The sequence below is a fragment of the Hyperolius riggenbachi genome, chromosome 2 (genome assembly GCF_040937935.1).
Source record: "Hyperolius riggenbachi isolate aHypRig1 chromosome 2, aHypRig1.pri, whole genome shotgun sequence".
In the NCBI taxonomy this organism is placed as follows: Eukaryota; Metazoa; Chordata; class Amphibia; order Anura; family Hyperoliidae; genus Hyperolius; species Hyperolius riggenbachi.
Genome location: NC_090647.1, coordinates 340,363,573 through 340,382,239, shown reverse-complemented (window position 1 = coordinate 340,382,239; position 18,667 = coordinate 340,363,573). Strand labels below are relative to the sequence as shown.

Genomic DNA, 18,667 nt, shown 5'->3' with positions numbered 1-18,667 from the left:
TGCCCGCTGCAGAAAAGTCCTGCAGCACACATTTTTCTGGACAGTGGATTGTGTTCCCATTCATTTGACTTTTCCTGGTGTGATCAGGACCCATGGCGGTCGTTTGCTTATTCCCTGACAGTGTGTAGGTAATTTTAAGCTTAGCTGACCGGTCAGCATGCACTCTTTTTTAAGGTGGAAGTATCACCCTGTGGTGAGGCTGAACAACAGATCACTGCTCTGCTCTTCTATTCCCATTGGTGCCTCTGGAAGTTTGCAGTTCTCTACCAGGTCCACATGGGTGCTCTTCTCTGATTGGCCCTTCTAGATATATAAGGCCTGCATATATAAGGTGTAATTTTAAGATGTTTGTTCAGTGTGGCACTGACCAGCCTGAGGAAGGGCTATGTAGCCTGAAACAGCAGGCTGTTGCAGGATTACACTTTTTGATACCTTTTAGTAGATTTACAATAAAGAGCTATTTTATACTGAAAGAGCTATAATTATTTGTAGGCAATGACCCATTTTGAGGATGAATGACACACCTCTGCTCCAGACTGGCAGCAGAAACCTCAGTGGGTACTGCTGTCTCTGTTGAAGCAGGGCTAGTCCCTGTGAAACAGCTGTCAGACTTGTCCTTCCCCCCACTGCTGTAAGCTTTTTTTGTGTCAACCCAGCCACAATAAAGGGTATTTTAGCAGCTGTGTCCATCTCCTATTTCTCCTTTGATTGGAATCAGTGGGTACTGCAATGGAGACACGACGATTGCCTTAAAATGCAACACAATCCTCAGGTCTGGTGTGAACCAGCACCTATTATTATTTTTATACAGCGCCGACATCTTACGCAGCTCTGTACACGGTATATTGTCTTGTAACTTAACTGTCCCTCAGAGGCGCTCACAATCTAATCCCTACCATAGTCATATGTCTATGTATGTATCATGTAGTGTATGTATCGTAGTCTAGGGCCAATTTAGGGGGAAGCCAATTAACTTATCTGTATGTTTTTTAAATTAAAGTCGTAAGGGCTCTATCCTAATTTATCCAGTTACAAATGACATTATGGTAATTAAATTCTTCAGCTCTTTTTGTATGGACAGTGGACACATGTTTTGCTCTTGATTTTAGGGTTAATGCCTTGCAATGTGATGACTAAGTAGCAATGTGGGTGTGGTTCCAGTAGCTCAAGGCGCAGGTGGGACAAATTATCACTCTCTGTCTGTTGCTGTAGAAACATCAGTGAAAACAGGCAAAAAAGCAGGATCAGCTACAAAAGAGAGAGGGTGTATTATCATATCTTTTTCCTAACACCTGAGGGGTTATTGTTTCTACCACTGCAATAATAAATGCAAATATTTGTTATTGTACTCTTTTATGGTGATTGGCATGCTCAAATTGCCACATCAGAAGCATCGTTTGAATAAAAAGCAGTTTGATTTAGATTTGCTGGAGAACAGTGCACAGGAAAGTGTATGACCAGCCCTAAGACAAACCTATACATTTGGGGGAGTAAGAATTACTAAGCAAAGGAGATCCACTTCCACATCATTATAATCATCTTCCATGGCCACAGCCAGGTTAGAAAATTACAGCAATAACATTAGCTAATAATGAACACAGTCAATGTTTTCTAGATTATAAATGATGTCCCTATTCCCTAGTAAGTGGTCAGCCCCTAGCCCCCCCCCCCCCCCCCATCCTTTTGAAGGTTATATATATAAAACCCTGTTTAACCTCTTGAGGACTGCAGGGCTAAACCCCCCCTAGTGACCAGGCCATTTTTAGTAAAATTGGCCACTGCAGCTTTAAGGCCAAGCTGCAGGGCCGCACAACATTGCACACAAGTGATTCCCCCCCCCCCCCCCCTTTTTTCTCCCCACCAACAGAGCTCTCTGTTGGTGGGGTCTGATCTCACCCCCATGTTTGTTTTTTCTATAATAAATATTATTGTTTTTTTTTTTATAAAAATCCCTGTTTCTTTAAAACCCTTCCCTCCCCACAGCCAGCCAATTACGGCGATCGGCTGTCATAGGCTTCTGCCTATGAGAGCCGATCGCTCTCTTGTCCCCCAGGGGGACAGCCGTGTCACACGGCTGTCCCCAGTGCAGCGCTGCTGCTGATCGCAGCACTGCACAGTGTAAATAGACGGCGTGATCGCCGTCTAACAGTCTCCCAAAGGCAATAGCTGCTCGGAGACTGAAGAGGGGGCGGAGCTCCGCCCTCCGAGCATGAGATGCGCGCGCAGAGTGCGCGCGATCTCATGCAAATTACAGCCACAGGACTTTACGCCAGTCGGCGTTAGGCGGTCCTGGGGCTGCCGCCGCGGCCACGTCCATCGGCGTGACGCAGTCGGAAAAAGGTTAAAGTGTTTGTATGCAAGTCTTTGCATGCATTTGATGCCTTAAAATGATCTTCTGCCTCTAATACTTTTAACCTTAGACTTTGCACAAGCATGCAGATCAGATTTCTCTGACAAAAATATGACAAGTTTAGCCACATGCTTCTTTCAAGTGTGTGATTTAGACAATACTGATGCCAAAGAGATCAGCAGGACTGTCAGGCAACTGGTATTGTTTAAGAGGAAATAAAAATATGGCAGCCTCCATATCTCTCTCACTTCAGTTGTCCTTTAAATTGTGCTAAGATCAACAATGCAAATTTACTGCATTTAGTGGCTGTGTAGTGTATTGGTTAAGGGCTCTGCCTTTGACATGGAAGACTAGGGTTTGAATCCTGGCTAGGGTCAGTACCTATTCAACAAGGAGTTCAAGGCAAGACTCCCTAACACTGCAGGGGGCCTCTTGAGCGCGTCCCAGTGGGCTCTTGAGCACTTTGAAAAGCACTATATAAATGTTTGGATGCGGATTATTATCTCTATTCTGTCCCCCACAGGCAGCTTAAAGTGGACCTTAACGCAGAACGTCCTCTCTGCTCTAAAAGATAAGCAACAGCATATTAACCTTTAAAGTAAACCAGAGGTGGGGATTATTAGTAAAAAAAACATGCTACCTGATCCGGGAGGCTGGTCGGATCAGGTGGCTGCAATCCCCACCGCTCCTGTAGCCTGCTAGGGCTCACTTTCGTTTCTGTGACCCCTGGGGTCACGACGCTCTAAGAGCTGCTCTTGTGCATCTCACACATAGCAGCGTGCAGGGAGGCGGGGGAGCGGCCGTGGACAGGAAGAGCTGCCCAATGAATGCCCAAAGAAGGCCCCCAGTGGGCATTTAAGCAGGCAATAACTCTCCTCCCTTCCCCTCAAGCTTGGTGACAATTGTATGTCGCCAATTTTGGGGGGTGATAGTGTGGTGGTTGGGGGGCAGAGAGCAGCTGTGTGGGGACACTGAGGCATGTCATAGACCGGGGAACATGCCTTTGTGTCCCATCTGTCCCCCTGTACCGCCTCAGGTTCACTTTAAAGAAACACGTTTCTTTATTAAAACTGATGCATATCATGCAATAAATCTGCATTGTGTCTACTTCTTGCATTCGTGGAAGCAGGCATATTGTTAACATGCTGTGTTCACCAATTAGCTCTCTGCCATGGAAGTCAGCTGACACAGCTGAGGGATCAAATTACAACTTGATAATTTGATGAGGGGGAATTAGGCTAAACTCTCTAAATACATACAGGGTGCATTTCTCTATGTTTTTTATGTTTTTCTTCTGTCCTGTGCAAAAGTTCAAGTCCACTTTAAAGACATGCAGACTGGCATTAGCCTTGCGGGAGGTGAGTTAAAAGGCCATTTAATTGTCAATTTTTATCTAGGACAAGATAAAATAATAAAAAAAAGCTACTTCCAAAAAAACTACAGGCCCAAATAATAGTGTTGGATAGTGTAAAGAGGAGTTTAAACCTCTTTGGGGCTTTTACGGCTCTCTGTGTCCTGACTGGAAATATAACACTCAGTTTCTTTCTCTTGGACCTCTGTTACCTGCATTTTAAAATTGCATTTTGCTAAAGTGCAGTTTTGTACAACTTCCAGATTAAATTCTACATTTTAAAATTGGTAAATCAGAGTGCTGACCTAAAGTCTCACTGGCATACTGTGGTGTGATCTGTAGTGGGCAAAATATGCAGAACTCAACCTCATAAAGTGCAAATGTAGTGGTCCATTTATTAAAGTACCATAGTTAAGATGCATAATGTTTGAGGTGATAACAGCCCTTAATCTGGTGAGCACCCGGTGACGATTCCTAGTTGTCAACAACATTGAGCATCTTAACCACTTCGTATTCTTGGGTTTTTTCCCTTTAAGAACGTTTGTATTTCTTATGCCACCAAAGTGATACATATATAGTTTTTTTCACAACAATCTAGGCTATATTTGGATAATATTTGTTTCCAATGATTATTTAATTTTATTGGCATTGTATAGGGAAACATTAGGCGTAAAATGCAGAAAATACACTTTTTTCATATGTCACCTTTTGTACATTTCACATGAGAGGTGCCACAGGTATAACACACCTCAAATATATTTTTTGTTGTTTCCCAGTTAAAATGATACCCTACATGCCATATTTCATCAATGATCTATTAGAGAGAAAAGGTAAAGATTTCTCATGGGAAAGGGGGTATCAGCTACTGATTGGGATGGACCTCAATACTTGGTCAAAGTTCCTCTTTAAGGCTAAGTATAGATGACAAAGGGAATACATAGTAAGATAGGAGTTAATTTACGGGGGGGGGGGGGGCGGGGGGGGGCAGGAGACTCTTTATTATTTAAGGTTGACATTGTCACTTTAATTATTATTTTTTCTTGGTTTCATGAATGAGTGTTAGCCAAAGCAGATAGATGCAGCCCCCAAATGACCAGATGTATCTGAGTGTGCTGTGGATCAGACTTGTGTGCCAAAAGGTTAAAATGTCAGAATCCCACAAAAGATCCAGCACTGTTCTCAAAAATGCTCTTTATTGTATCAAAGTTAAAACATAAACATGTAAAAAGGCTAAAATGCTGGAGAGAGGCTACAACCCTCAATTTCGTGACCCTTGTTCACGCCATACAGTCTACTCATCACGGAAAACCATGCACATACGGTATATATATATAAAAAAATCATCAGCCAGTCAGAGCACACAGAAAGCATCATGTGACAAGATTGGACCTGATGGGGAACTACAGATAAAAAGGTCACTAAGCTCCATCCCTCAGCCATGATTGGTGTAGTCACAAAATGAATCACACCTCCCCCTTGCCAAAAGTAAACAAACTGCTAAACTAGCGTGACTGTGATCTGATCTAAGGATGCAGTGCACCATCACCATGGAAACCAGGGATTCCTAAACATAAAGAGTGAGCAAGTGGCAGCGATTTAAGTACAGGACAAAAATTTCAAGTCCTGGAATGCACAGCAGGGCCAGTTAGGACGTGACATTCATGTCCCTAAATGTTAAGAGGTTAAAGAGCCTATTCAGTCTGAAATGACACTTTCATTGTGTGTTTTTTTTGTTTTGTCATATAAAAGTTATAATTACCTGCCTGGTCTGTTCCTCCTGAAAACCTGTATTAGTATATATTGGGAGACCAAAATAATATCCTCAATGGTGTGCGACTACACCAACAAGTCTCTTGTATAGATACAAGGATATACTGTATATGGAGTGAGCAAATTATTTGAGAAACCAAAACACTTTCTGAAGATGAGCATATTTTAATGTATCAAAAAGTGTAAAAGAAGTTCACAATTCTACAAAAAGTTTCATCCTTGAAACAGACATCCCATGGTGAATAATAACATACAATAACTACATAGAGATGATCAGTAGTTTGTTTTAAGTCTCCCAAAAAACCTCCCAGAGTGTCATAAAGATGAAATATTTTGCTTTTCAATTACACTCATGGATGGTATTGTGCCTCAGGGTTCTTTTGTTCACTGAGATCAATCTCGGACACCTCTGATAACTAGTTTGCCAGGTGAGTCCGATTAAAGGAAAAACTACTAAAAAAGGGTTTTCCACATTATTAAGCAGACCACCATTTTCAAGCAATATGAGAAAGTAAAAAGATCGTTCTGCTGCTGAAATAGTGTGAAATAGTTAAATGCCTTGGACAATGTATGAAAACCTTTATATTTCACAAAAACGTAAGCATGATCATGGTACTGTTAAATGATTTGTGGCTGGCTCAGAGCACACATGGGTTTCTGCAGATAAAAGATAAATGAGGAAGGGTTCTGCCAAACAAATACATCAGATTAAGAGAGCAGCTGCTAAAATGCCATAACAAAGCAGCAAACAGGTATTTGGAGCTGCTGGTGCCTCTGGAGTCCTGTGAACATCAAGGTGCAGGATCCTCAAGAGAACTGCAGTTATGCATAAACCTTCTATTTACACACTGATAGCCAATGCTCAAAAGCAGAAATGGCTGCAGTGGGCCCAGAACTACAAGAAGAAAGAAGAAACAGTCTTATTTACTGATGAGTGCTGTGCTACCCTGGATGGTCAAGATGGATGGAGTGGTGGATGGTTGGTGGACAGCCACCATGTCACTGCAAGGTTGGGACATCAGCAAGAAGGCGGCAGAATCATTGCTTGGGTCAGAATCATGGGGGAGAGAGCTAGTCACCCCTAAAGGTGGGAAAATGACTTCTGAAAAGTATGTGGATTTTCTGACTGTCATTTGTCTTCCATAGTACTTAAAGAAAAACCATGATTTCCGTGAGAAAATAATTTTCATGCATGACAATGCACCAGCTCATGCTGCAAGGAATACCTCTGCACCATAGGCTGCTATCAGCATAAAAGAAGAGACACTCATAGTGTGGCTCTCATCCTCCCCTGACCTTCATCAGAGAGAGAACCTTTGGAGCATCCTAATGCAAAAGATATATGAAGGTGGGAGGCAGTTTAGATCCAAACAGCATCTCTGAGAGGCTTTTCTGACATCCTCCAAAGGAATTCAAGCAGAAACTCTCAAAAAAAACTCACAAGTTCAGTGGATGCAAGAATTCTGAAGCTGCTATCAAATAAGGGGTCCTATGTTAATACATAACTTGACCTGTTAAGATGTTTTTGATTGAAATAGCTTTTGAATATAGTAAATATGACCTCCTAATGCTGAAATTTCAACACATTACCATTTTCAGATCTTTACAACCCATAAAATGTTTTAAATCTCTGTTGTGCGTAATAATTTGGAACAGTGCGTTTTAATTTTTTTAAATTTTTTTTTTAAAAATCCTGTTATCATGATGAGGTTTGTTCAGTAACGTTTGAATTATGAATTATGCTCTAATGCTTAATGACTAAAAGATGATGCTGACTGCCACTTGCATCCACTATTTAGGAAAATCAAAGGGAAATATCATTTGCATACTAATTTAGAATGTGGTATACAATGAAAGTGTAATTTCAGTTTGAATAGGCTCTTTAACTGTGACACTTCAAAAGACATACTACTGCAATTGCACTTACTGAAGTTGAGTCCTGGATATTTGCATGTTGAATGTTAATACACCTCATGTAGAGCCATGTGAACCGAGATGTCAGTGCATTGCTTCATCATTACTACAGTATATACTCCTAGTTGTGGGTAACATCTCAAGTACACCTCACCATATATATTTTTGTTAGGAGTACTCCAAATATTTGGTATTTGAATGCTTTACAAATATTACCTAATGCTTTTAACCTCCTTGCCAGTTATCCCGAGCTCAGCTCGGGGTAACCTGCGTAGGAGGATTTCTCAGGCCCCTCTGGGCCGATTTTCACAATTTTTTTTCCTGCACGCAGCTAGCACTTTGCTAGCTGCATGCAGTTTCCACTCGCCGCCGCTCGCCGCCGATTCGCCGCTACACGCCGCGCCGCCCCCCCTTCAGACCCCTTGCGCAGCCTGTCCAATCAGTGCCAGGCAGCTCTGAGGGGTGGATCGGGATTCCCTCTGACGTCCCGACGTCCATGACGGTGACGTCATCCCGCCCGGTCGCCATGGCGACCGAGGAAGCCCAGCAGGAAATCCCGTTCTGAACGGGATTTCCTGCTTACTCTGTGGATAGGGGGATTCCGCTTGTCAGCGGCTATCATGTAGCGAGCCCTCGGCTCGCTACATGATTTAAAAAAAAAATTTTTTTTAAAGAGCTGCGCTGCCCCCTTGCCGCCAGAATTGTAACGGCAAGGGGGTTAATGAAGTAAAAAAACTATTTTCTAAGTACCCACTATCACTTCAAGTACCCACTAAACTCAATAGAAGAACCCTTAATAGTGCTAGAGTATGTTTAAACAAACCCTCCTTTGAATTTTCTGAATATTGATGTCCATACTTGTGTCCATAAATTAGGGGCGTATCTGGGTAATATAGTGCCTATGGCAAACACTGCAATTGCGTACCCCTGCCCCAGTCAGAGCCCCCTTCCCCTCTAAAAACAGCATCCTTTATTGCATACATTTGTTATTGTTGCCTGTGATTTTTTGACTCTCTAACCTCCCACTCTGGTCCTAACCTAACACTAAACTTTCCCCCTCACAATTACAGCCAATTAGTTTGAGCACCAGATATACTAAAACCATACAGGGACCCAGGAAGACCAATTGATTTTTGCCCCCTCCTTTTCCCCCACCCTCCCTGTTTATTGGATGAAAGGGTGTTAAGGCAAGATGGAATATCTCAATCCAACAAGAAATTCAAATTAATTCAATACTGCAGGAGAGGCAGTTTCGATTTTATTTGCAGGCTGCATTAATGTTGTAAGACTATTGAGTTGTCCGTAGATACCAGAATTAAGCAGCTGGGTTACCTAAATACCAGAGTTTAAAATGCCCCCGGATGTATATATTGAGAAGTCATGGTCCCCAGATATTAGAATTAAGTAGCCATGTGCCTCACAATTAAATAATCACATGCTTTCAGTTAAAATAATTAAATATTTCCATTTCTCCAGATAAATGAATGAAGTAGTCACATGCCTCCAGATTCATCTCATAGTCAAATGCCCCCCAATAAAAATATTAAGTAGTCACAAGCATCCAGATAAAATAATTAAGTAGTCACACACCTCCAGATAAAATAATGAAGTAGCAAGGTGCCTCAGGATAAACAAATATAATAGCCAGGTGCCTCAAGATAAAATAATTAAATAATTAAGTGTGCCCTATACACATAAAGTAAGTGGCCATGTTCCCCAGATAACAGAATTAATCTGATCTGAGATCCTAGTGATGGGGAGGCACAGGAGCAGGCATGGTGGGGCAGCACTGGGGCAGGCATGGCACCCATGGCACAAACCATGCCTGCACCCCTGCTAGATATTCCACTGCCATCATGGCCGTATTTCAGGCAAGGCTCTGAAGGCCATGGCACCAGGAAGCAAGGGGCGGGCTGCAGACTGGCACACTCATGCAGTCAAGCTGCCAAACGTGAACTGCAGCAGTCAGAGGCAGCAAACGTTGGCAGCTTATTGTCTGTGACCTGAGCTGTCAGTTATTCTCACAGTCGGCCACTCTTTGAATCCAACTCCACCCTCCACCCAGCTCCAACCTATCAGAGCAGAAATCATCGATTTGGCACAGAAATTCCATAAATGGAATAAAAATGATAAGAATTCTGAACATTTCAGATGTAATCGATTCACAAAACAGATTGATAAAACGATTGACAAACGATTGACAAATTGGTCCAAACTTGTAGAAAAAGAGAAAACACAGAGACACCGGGAGCCCAATATCATGTGATACCGTAGAGACAAATGGTATACTGTGTATGAAGAACAAATATACTCACAAATGTAGGTTGCAGGTGATGCAACCACTCATACAAGCATGTGTGGAAGTACCGTCCCCACTCGGCCTTTGTGGGAAGGTTGGGTGGTCGCCGCTCCAAAAACAAAAAAAGGGGTTTGACTTCGCACAATATGAGGTAAAAAAAAAAACTCCTCATGAGACGATTACAGCAAATACTGGGAAAGTATAAGAGGGGGCAAGGTATAATGGTCTAATATGAGTGAATCTTACCTCAAAAATTTCATATTCAAGAAGGCAGTGTTTTCAGTAAAGCCAAAAGTTTTTATTATGCAAATCAGACTATGCGTTTTGCGGCAATTATCGCTTCATCAGGTCAAATTCAAGTGCTCGATAGATATCAGCCCTGGGCACATTGTCTGATGTGCATAATAAAAACTTTTGTCTTTACTAAAAACACTGCCTTGTTGAATGTGACATTTTTGAGGTAAGATTCACTTACCATCCTTATATTAGACCATTATACCTTGGGCGCCTCCTATACTTTCCCAGGATTAACAAATTGGTCGTCGTTTGTAGTCAATTGGCACCATCAATACTGTCCAATCCAATCAATTGGACGATTAATCGTTCAGTAAAATTGCATCGTTAATAAGAATCTTTAAATACATTGATTACTGTGACCAATAAAAGTGTGTCTGTGGCGGAGCAGTTAATTGAAGCGCAAGTTGAAATGGGCGCCGCTATTCCGCCAATGTATTTATCGGCTACATCTCTCTCTCATGGCGCAGACTGCATGATATGGGCGCAGTAAACGGCTATGCTGTGCGTATGCCGCTCAAACTCAAAGGAACTTCTCTCCTGCAGCAGGGCATTTAGCGGCTATATTCTCCGCTGTCATCAGACTAAAAAAAAACAGCTATATAAAGAAAGCGGCTATAAGTAGTGACTATTATGCGGCTGATGCTATTCTCCACTATCATAAGGATGTATAGCTATTATGCAAGCGGCTATATAATAATCGTAAAATAACAATGCTATGCACCAGCCCACTCCAATTAGCTGCCTGGGGAACACAAAAGCTCAGCCCTGCACTTCAGGTTAAACAACAGTTCAAAGGCTGGCTGGTTCAAGCTGAGCCTCGGAGGGCTGCTGATAGCGGAGCCGTAGTGTCCGCTATCACTCCTGCTTGCAGCTCGTTAAGCACATTATGTAGTGTGTATATCACTTATGTGTTTACTATTAGCTACAACTTCAAGCAGGAGTGATAGCTAGACCCTGACGGGCTCGGCTATCAGCAGCCCACCGAACTCACTCCGCTTGAACCAGCCAGCCTTTTGGTGCCTGCTGTAACCGCTATTATTCTCCTCTAATTTTAAAAGCACACTAAATTGACTGTCTGGCTAACTTTTCCCTTACAACATTGTGATAACCATTATTAATCTTCTCTATTACCAAAAGCACAGTAATAACAGATATTATTGTCCTAACCGCTAGTATCCACCTCTATTTCTAATGCCCACTGTTACAACACACAAGTATATATCACTTACTATTCCTGCCATTCCTATAATACTATTCCTGCCATTATTATAATACTATTCCAGCCATTCCTATAATACTATTCCAGTCATTCGTATAACCGCTATTAATTATTGGAAATATTGGAAATAATTTCTGAACAATATACACTGCGCACTATTTATAGTTACTGCTTTAAGCATATACGGCATACCCATATTTCACATTTCACAATCCTTAATTAGTGCCAAGAATAGTCACTGAACACACAGCACAAGTATTTCATTAGCGACTAGAACCCTGAAATCCTTAATTACCGGCAATTGTTACTGATCATCATCCACATTACAAGATCCTTAAATAGCCATAAATTCCCACTATTGCGGCAAATATATGGGATGGAACTACAGCATCCTATTTATTGTGCATACATTATGCATACCATACTGCTGCTTACTCATAAGTTACACTGTTACACTGCTTTGGACAAAGTATGCCAAGTGACACCTGCAGCAAACATATTACATTTAATTACAGGTGATTGTACACAACTGGTAACATTGTAAAAATATAGCACACTATTTATGGTGGCCACTTATTGCTTCCCCATGTGGTACACTACAAAATCCTTAGTGGCAAATCCTTAATTATTAACTTTAATTCTAAATCATTCATTACCGGCAATTATAAAGCACACTATATACAGTATATAATTAATGTACAGGACACTATTCAACGTTCTTCCTCCAGCACTATCCACATTCCTTTTTGCAGTATTCTGCCTTTCCTCTGCCGCTATATAATCCCGACTCTGTAGGTAGAAGCCCTGATTATCCCCTGGCTGGAAAACACACACAGTGTACAGAGGGGTGAGAGCAGAGTACCCTCACCTTATTGCAGCATGTCACTTTTACATCACAAGATAACGGCTGTCTTCAGGATCATCACAAAGCTTTATGCAAACAAGCCTTAATGGGCTATTTGTTTTTGTTTTTTTAATGTAAACTACCATAAGATAACCAGCATATACAACTACAAAGCAACTGTGTGGCTTTTGAAAACAGGTTTGTATTGAAATCAACATAAAATGTAGCGAGTTAATGTGCTCACGGAAGCTCTCAGCAGCTAAGCTCAGCTCTCAGCTCTCCACAAGGCCAGGCAAACCCCTGCACTTTATATGGTGGGATTCATGGAGTGGAAGATTGTTATGTAGAGGGGGCCTGTGACAGAATTTACAACCCCTATTAGAGGCCTGTTAATTAGTTAGCCTGTAAATAGAGATGAGCCGAAATTTTCGAAATTTCGAACTGCTTTAATTACGAATGCGAAATTTAACATTACGACCCAAATTCGTAATTTCGTAATTGATTTTCAAATCGTAATTTACAATTTCGTAATCGAAATTTCACTCCCGTAATGACGAATTTCGTGTCTCCAACCGAAATTTTACTTTTTCAGGTTTGTAAGGGTTTCTATCCCTCTAGATGCCTAAAATGAATAGCACAGCCAGCCTCCTCCTCCTCCTCCTCCTCCTCCTCCCTCTCTCTCTCCAGAGATCTGTAGTATTTCAAAACCATACTCACATTCATGACATGTCCAGGGATCAAACCCAGGCCAACCACATGGAAGACAGCTATGCTCACCACCATACCACCAAACACACACTAAATAGACTGCTAACCTAAATCTTACTTGTAGACAGTCATATGAGACACATGCTGGGTGCAGGGCTTTGTGATTGGACCATGGACCATGCGATAGAGTGAGGTGCAAAAATGAAATCATGCCTAGCAGAGGATGGTTTCACAATGCTAAATGCTAGGCTGGCTGTGGTGCAATTGGTTAGTGCGTCTGGCTGGTAACAGCAAGGTTACAGGTTCGATTCCATCCAGGCATGTCTTTTCCTTTTGCGTTCAACAGTTGTCCAAACAGAGCCAACAGAGCCCCAGATAGCCATGTAGAGTTAGGTCACAGCTAGCCTGGCTGTGGTGCAATTGGTTAGTGTGTCTGGCTGGTAACAGCAAGGTTACAGGTTCGATTCCATCCAGGCATGTCTTTTCCTTTTGAGTTCAACAGTTGTCCAAACACCGAGCACAAAGTTTTGCATGCGTAAAGTTTTACGCACGCAAAATACCCCATGGGGTTCAATGGCGCAGCGCGCGCACGCAAAAGGAAAAGACATGCCTGGATGGAATCAAACCTGTAACCTTGCTGTTACCAGCCAGACACACTAACCAATTGCACCACAGCCAGGCTAGCTGTGACCTAACTCTACATGGCTATCTGGGGCTCTGTTGGCTCTGTTTGGACAACTGTTGAACGCAAAAGGAAAAGACATGCCTGGATGGAATCGAACCTGTAACCTTGCTGTTACCAGCCAGACACACTAACCAATTGCACCACAGCCAGGCTAGCTGTGACCTAACTCTACATGGCTATCTGGGGCTCTGTTGGCTCTGTTTGGACAACTGTTGAACGCAAAAGGAAAAGACATGCCTGGATGGAATTGAACCTGTAACCTTGCTGTTACCAGCCAGACACACTAACCAATTGCACCACAGCCAGCCTAGCATTTAGCACTGTGAAACCATCCTCTGCTAGGCATGATTTCATTTTTGCACCTCACTCTATCGCATGGTCCAATCACAAAGCCCTGCACCCAGCATGTGTCTCATATGACTGTCTACAAGTAAGATTTAGGTTAGCAGTCTATTTAGTGTGTGTTTGGTGGTATGGTGGTGAGCATAGCTGTCTTCCATGTGGTTGGCCTGGGTTTGATCCCTGGACATGTCATGAATGTGAGTATGGTTTTGAAATACTACAAATCTCTGGAGAGAGAGAGAGAGAGAGAGAGAGAGAGAGAGAGAGAGAGAGAGGAGGAGGAGGAGGAGGAGGAGGAGGAGGAGGAGGAGGAGGAGGAGGAGGAGGAGGAGGAGGAGGAGGAGGAGGAGGAGGAGGAGGAGGAGGAGGAGGTTGGTTATTCATTTTAGGCATCTAGAGGGATAGAAACCTTTGCAAACTTTAAAATACTAAATTTCGTAATCGTAATTACGAAAATTTGCGTAATTTGCGAAAATTACGAAATTTCGATTACTGCTAAAATCGTAATTGTAGTAATTTCGCGAAATTTCGGAAATTCGTAATTAGGTCATTACGCTCATCCCTACCTGTAAAGACTAAAGGGGGGGGGGGGGGGGGCTAAATAAATAAACATCAGTGTATACAATTGCATTTTATGGCTGAGAATCCGAGTTTAATAACATGCAGTAGTTCTTAGAATGAATGTCTGATACCGTCCAATAGTCAGACACCGGTGGAATACAGCAACATACAGGATCCAGAACTTATATAGGGGTTTGTAAAAGTGTGATCTTTTAATCATCTCTGATCTTCCTGCATGATTCACATTGATATATATTTACATTTAACCCTACACGAATATCCCGTGTATAATTATGTTCTCATCACTCAGATATACAACGTGAACACAGACCTGTATACATTACTTTTCCATATAATATATACAGATCTACTGTATATGCAGGCTTGTAGACACTGCTGTCCTGTACATTATCATCAAAGCCTGCGGGACAGATGTAGGGATTGTCTCCTGATATTGCCCGTTTCCTCAGCAGAGTCGGCATGTGAGGTATATAGATAGGTAGGTGCACCATCGTAATAGAGGGGGAGGGGCCGCAGGGAGGGCAGCCGACCTCTCCCTTCCTATATTGCGGCTATATGTGTATATTTAGCGTCGGAAACATTAATAGGTTATCTCGCTGTAATGGAGGGGGTGAGCCACAGAGAGGGCAGCCCGATCTCTCCCTCCCCTTCTCTCCCCGCGCCGCCCTCCCTGCTCCGTTCTAGGACTCCCAGTAATGCGCACCGACACAGGAAAGCGAAGTAAATACCTACCTCACCTCCAATTGCCGCTCACTCGCCGCCGGTCTGCTCCTCTCTGCATAGCCGCTGCTGTGTACAGCGGCTATGCAGAGAGGAGCAGACCGGCGGCGAGTGAGCGGCAATTGGAGGTGAGGTAGGTATTTACTTCGCTTCCCTGTGTCGGTGCGCATTACTGGGAGTCCTAGAACGGAGCAGGGAGGGCGGCGCGGGGAGAGAAGGGGAGGGAGAGATCGGGCTGCCCTCTCTGTGGCTCACCCCCTCCATTACAGCGAGATAACCTATTAATGTTTCCGACGCTAAATATACACATATAGCCGCAATATAGGAAGGGAGAGGTCGGCTGCCCTCCCTGCGGCTGCTGCTCAGGCTCCTTTCTCCATTACAGCACATAACCGATACATATAGCGGCTATAGCAGCTACATAACAAGCACGATAATCGCGCCCAATTCAACAAGCGGCTAATTCAAATGTACGCGTCTGTGGTAGGGGGTGTGCAGGTTGTCAGGGAGAGGCTGGTGGCAGTGGCCTTGGGTGGTAAAAAGTACAAAACCAGTCCTGACTGCCATAAATACAAGTGTTATTAAAGACCATGTGTTATTAAAGACCATGCAACTTTAAGCTACTGTATTACAGCTGTACTCCACAAAACAAGGGTTATGTAAAATTAACCACAGTCTTATGCTGCTTTACATGGGAAGATTATTGATTATATAATTGATAACTGTATGCCTCAGGCTTAAAAAGTATTAGTCTCTGTATCATGTCATAGCTTGCATATGAGCAACAGAAAATTGTAAGGAGGGAGTAGCAGTAATGTTTATGCCATTTCAAAACCTGAAACTGTGAGGCACCAACCAAAACTGCTCCAAGTAAAGAAACCCTCAGCTCAAAGACAATAGTTTTACACAAAGGGTGGTTGGAATCTGGGCCAGAGCCGTATCACTCACAAGGCAACTTAGGTTCCTTGGTTCTGGTGTGTGTCCAGGGCCCAAGCAACCAACTCTTCTGAACCCTTGTTTTATCTTAACTTTTCTAAACAGGTAAAGTATGAAATGTCCAGAAAACCTTGATTAGGGCCCCATTGCATCCCACCTATGATTCTCCAAGCAAAAATACACATATAGACCCCTATTGAAACACAAGAGGCTTTGCATTCACTTAAGCATAGAATATAACATTAAAACTAAACCTTAAAATTCCAAACTGACATATAAAACTTACTTGATACCCCCAACTGCTGCCACTCTGGTACTTAGAATACTGGTTGCCAGTGCTGTTGCGATTCATGTTGTAGTCTTCTAAGGTTTCATACATTGAGGAAACTATTAGACAGAAGTAAAAAATAAATTAGCACTGCAGTAGTATATATGATACTGAGTAATTACTCAGCATTGGATGTTAACTATTGCTTCACAAAAAAACTCTTAAAGTAGTCTCTGACCAATAATACTACTTAATAAAACTCCAGGTGTCTGAACCCACCTGCATTCGTGTGTGCTGCTGCACTTTGCAGGCGCAGTGCTGCAGCCGTTGTAGTCAGGTGCGGGTTGCGGGTGTGTACATGTGCGGTGGGTCATGCTGTGCATGGGCAGGGATCACAGGCATGCGAGCAAAGGACTGTTTTCTAGCGCCTGTTATATAACGGGTTATTGGGCTAGTAAAGATGTAATTAATTACTGAATTTTCCTCTATAAGTAGATAAAAAAAAAAGTGCGTTTATTTTCAAATAAAGAAACCACCCCACTATAAAGTAAAAGCGTTACTAGTGTTTCCACCCCTCCCTTTAGATTGTAAGCCTCTGGCAGGGTCCTCCACTCCCTAGTGTAATCTACAGGATCATGTGCTCCTGTCCTATGACAGCCTGTACTTGTATTACTGGGCCTACCTAACCAGCCTATATTGCATGATCATGTATTTTGTACAATTTGTATGTATAACTTTGTTCTATGTGTATAACCCTATGTATGTCATCCTTGTATCATTGTATATATTTATTGTCCAGCTCTGCGTAATATGTTGGCGCTTTATAAATACAATAAATAATAATAATAATAAAGTTACTACTGTGGAGTTTATCTGACTTTTTACTTGCTATTCTTCTGGATTCATAAGTGGCTTCCATTTTGAAGATTTGTTGTACCCTTCTAGTGGTTGTTTGTCAGACCATTTGTACCCTTGATGGAAACTTGAAGTGAAAATAAACTGATGAGATAAACAATTGTGTCTATAGTTGTAATCCTACATAGAAGTTTTGTGGTGTACCACAGCTTTATTTTGCATCTAAAAGCTAAAAATGTAAGTTTAAACTTTTACTGCTCCTGCACAGACAAATTTTGAACTGTTTAGTTTTTCCCTACATTGTGTCTTCACCACGCAGGAGACTTATCAGCTCTAATTAGTTATTGGTGAGGGTTGCACAGAGATACTATTATTTAGATCCCTGAATTCTTAACCTTTACAGTAAGAAAAAAGAAAGATGGGCTTGTTTAAGTAGGATAAGGACTTTACATGCGCATGTTTATCTCATCAGGGCGGGGCCTGGTGCCCAAATGGCCAATAAATCTGCAGTGTGCAAGCAGCTATTAACGCCACACGTTATCAGCAAAATGTGTGCATTGCTATGGTAACGGGTAGCATAAGGAACATTACCATAGCAATGTGCACATTACCGAGGTGGAGTAAATCATGTAAAGGGAGGTGCTCCCCTGCCTTGAGCAATGGTTACTTGCTCACAGGCACTGCAAATTTACTGGCCTTTTTGTGCAACAGTTCCCATGCTATGTGCAATTTCAAGTAACTTTTTATTAGACTCTTCCTAAAAAAAAAATATCAGGAAGCACACCCTGCATGTTTAACCTCCTTAGCGGTAATCCCGAGTCAGGCTTGGGACGGAAATACAAAACTCAGAGCGGTAATCCCATTCCTGCGTGAGTTAAATGCAGGGGCTGTTGCAGATCTCTCTGTAGTATGTTTATTTTCTTGTTGGTCTAAAAGCTTGTGTAAAAATTGCAAAGCTTTTAGACCCTAAATTTGGAAATAATCAAAAGCCAAAGAGGTTAATAAATACATATTGGAGCCTTAAAGAATATGAGTACAAATTATACCAGATTGTAAAAGATAGATACGTTTTATTACATTACACTGGAATTTCATGTAACCTATCTTGGAAAAACGCAAAAACATTTCCTTTCATGAGGTAAAACCTGTTGCATTTACCAACGTCATTGCAAAAAGTAACTTTCATAGTCCCATGTGCCGAACTGGCACAACAAAAGTGTCGGTATCCATTTTCCAGGTAATGCATAACATTATGTGTTGCGCTCCTAGCAGTAGTTAATGACCAGTCATGTGAGTAGATAAAAAGTAAATGAAAAGATGGTGCAGCCCAAAACCCATAGATCAGCATCAGTCCCCAACACTTCAAAACGATTGCATGAAATTGTGTAATGGATTCATGAATTTTAAATTTCACCACTAATGACACAGAGCATTCCTCCATTCAGCATTGTCACTTTAAATCAGATGATCACAAGGGAGTAAAGTCTGTCCTCCACTCTAGCACAAGCTTCCCCTTTAAGTGACACT

At 42.2% G+C, this 18,667-nt stretch overlaps 1 protein-coding gene across 1 annotated transcript in view; it reads right to left on the bottom strand.

Annotated features, from left to right (window-relative positions):
• The window catches only part of PKP1 (plakophilin 1), a 74,386-nt gene that overhangs the window by 43,683 nt on the left and 12,036 nt on the right, over positions 1 to 18,667 (bottom strand). The window contains exon 2 of the mRNA XM_068269455.1: positions 16,304 to 16,404. Coding sequence (XP_068125556.1) covers positions 16,304 to 16,404 — 101 coding nt within the window. The remainder of the gene's footprint in view (positions 1 to 16,303; positions 16,405 to 18,667) is intronic.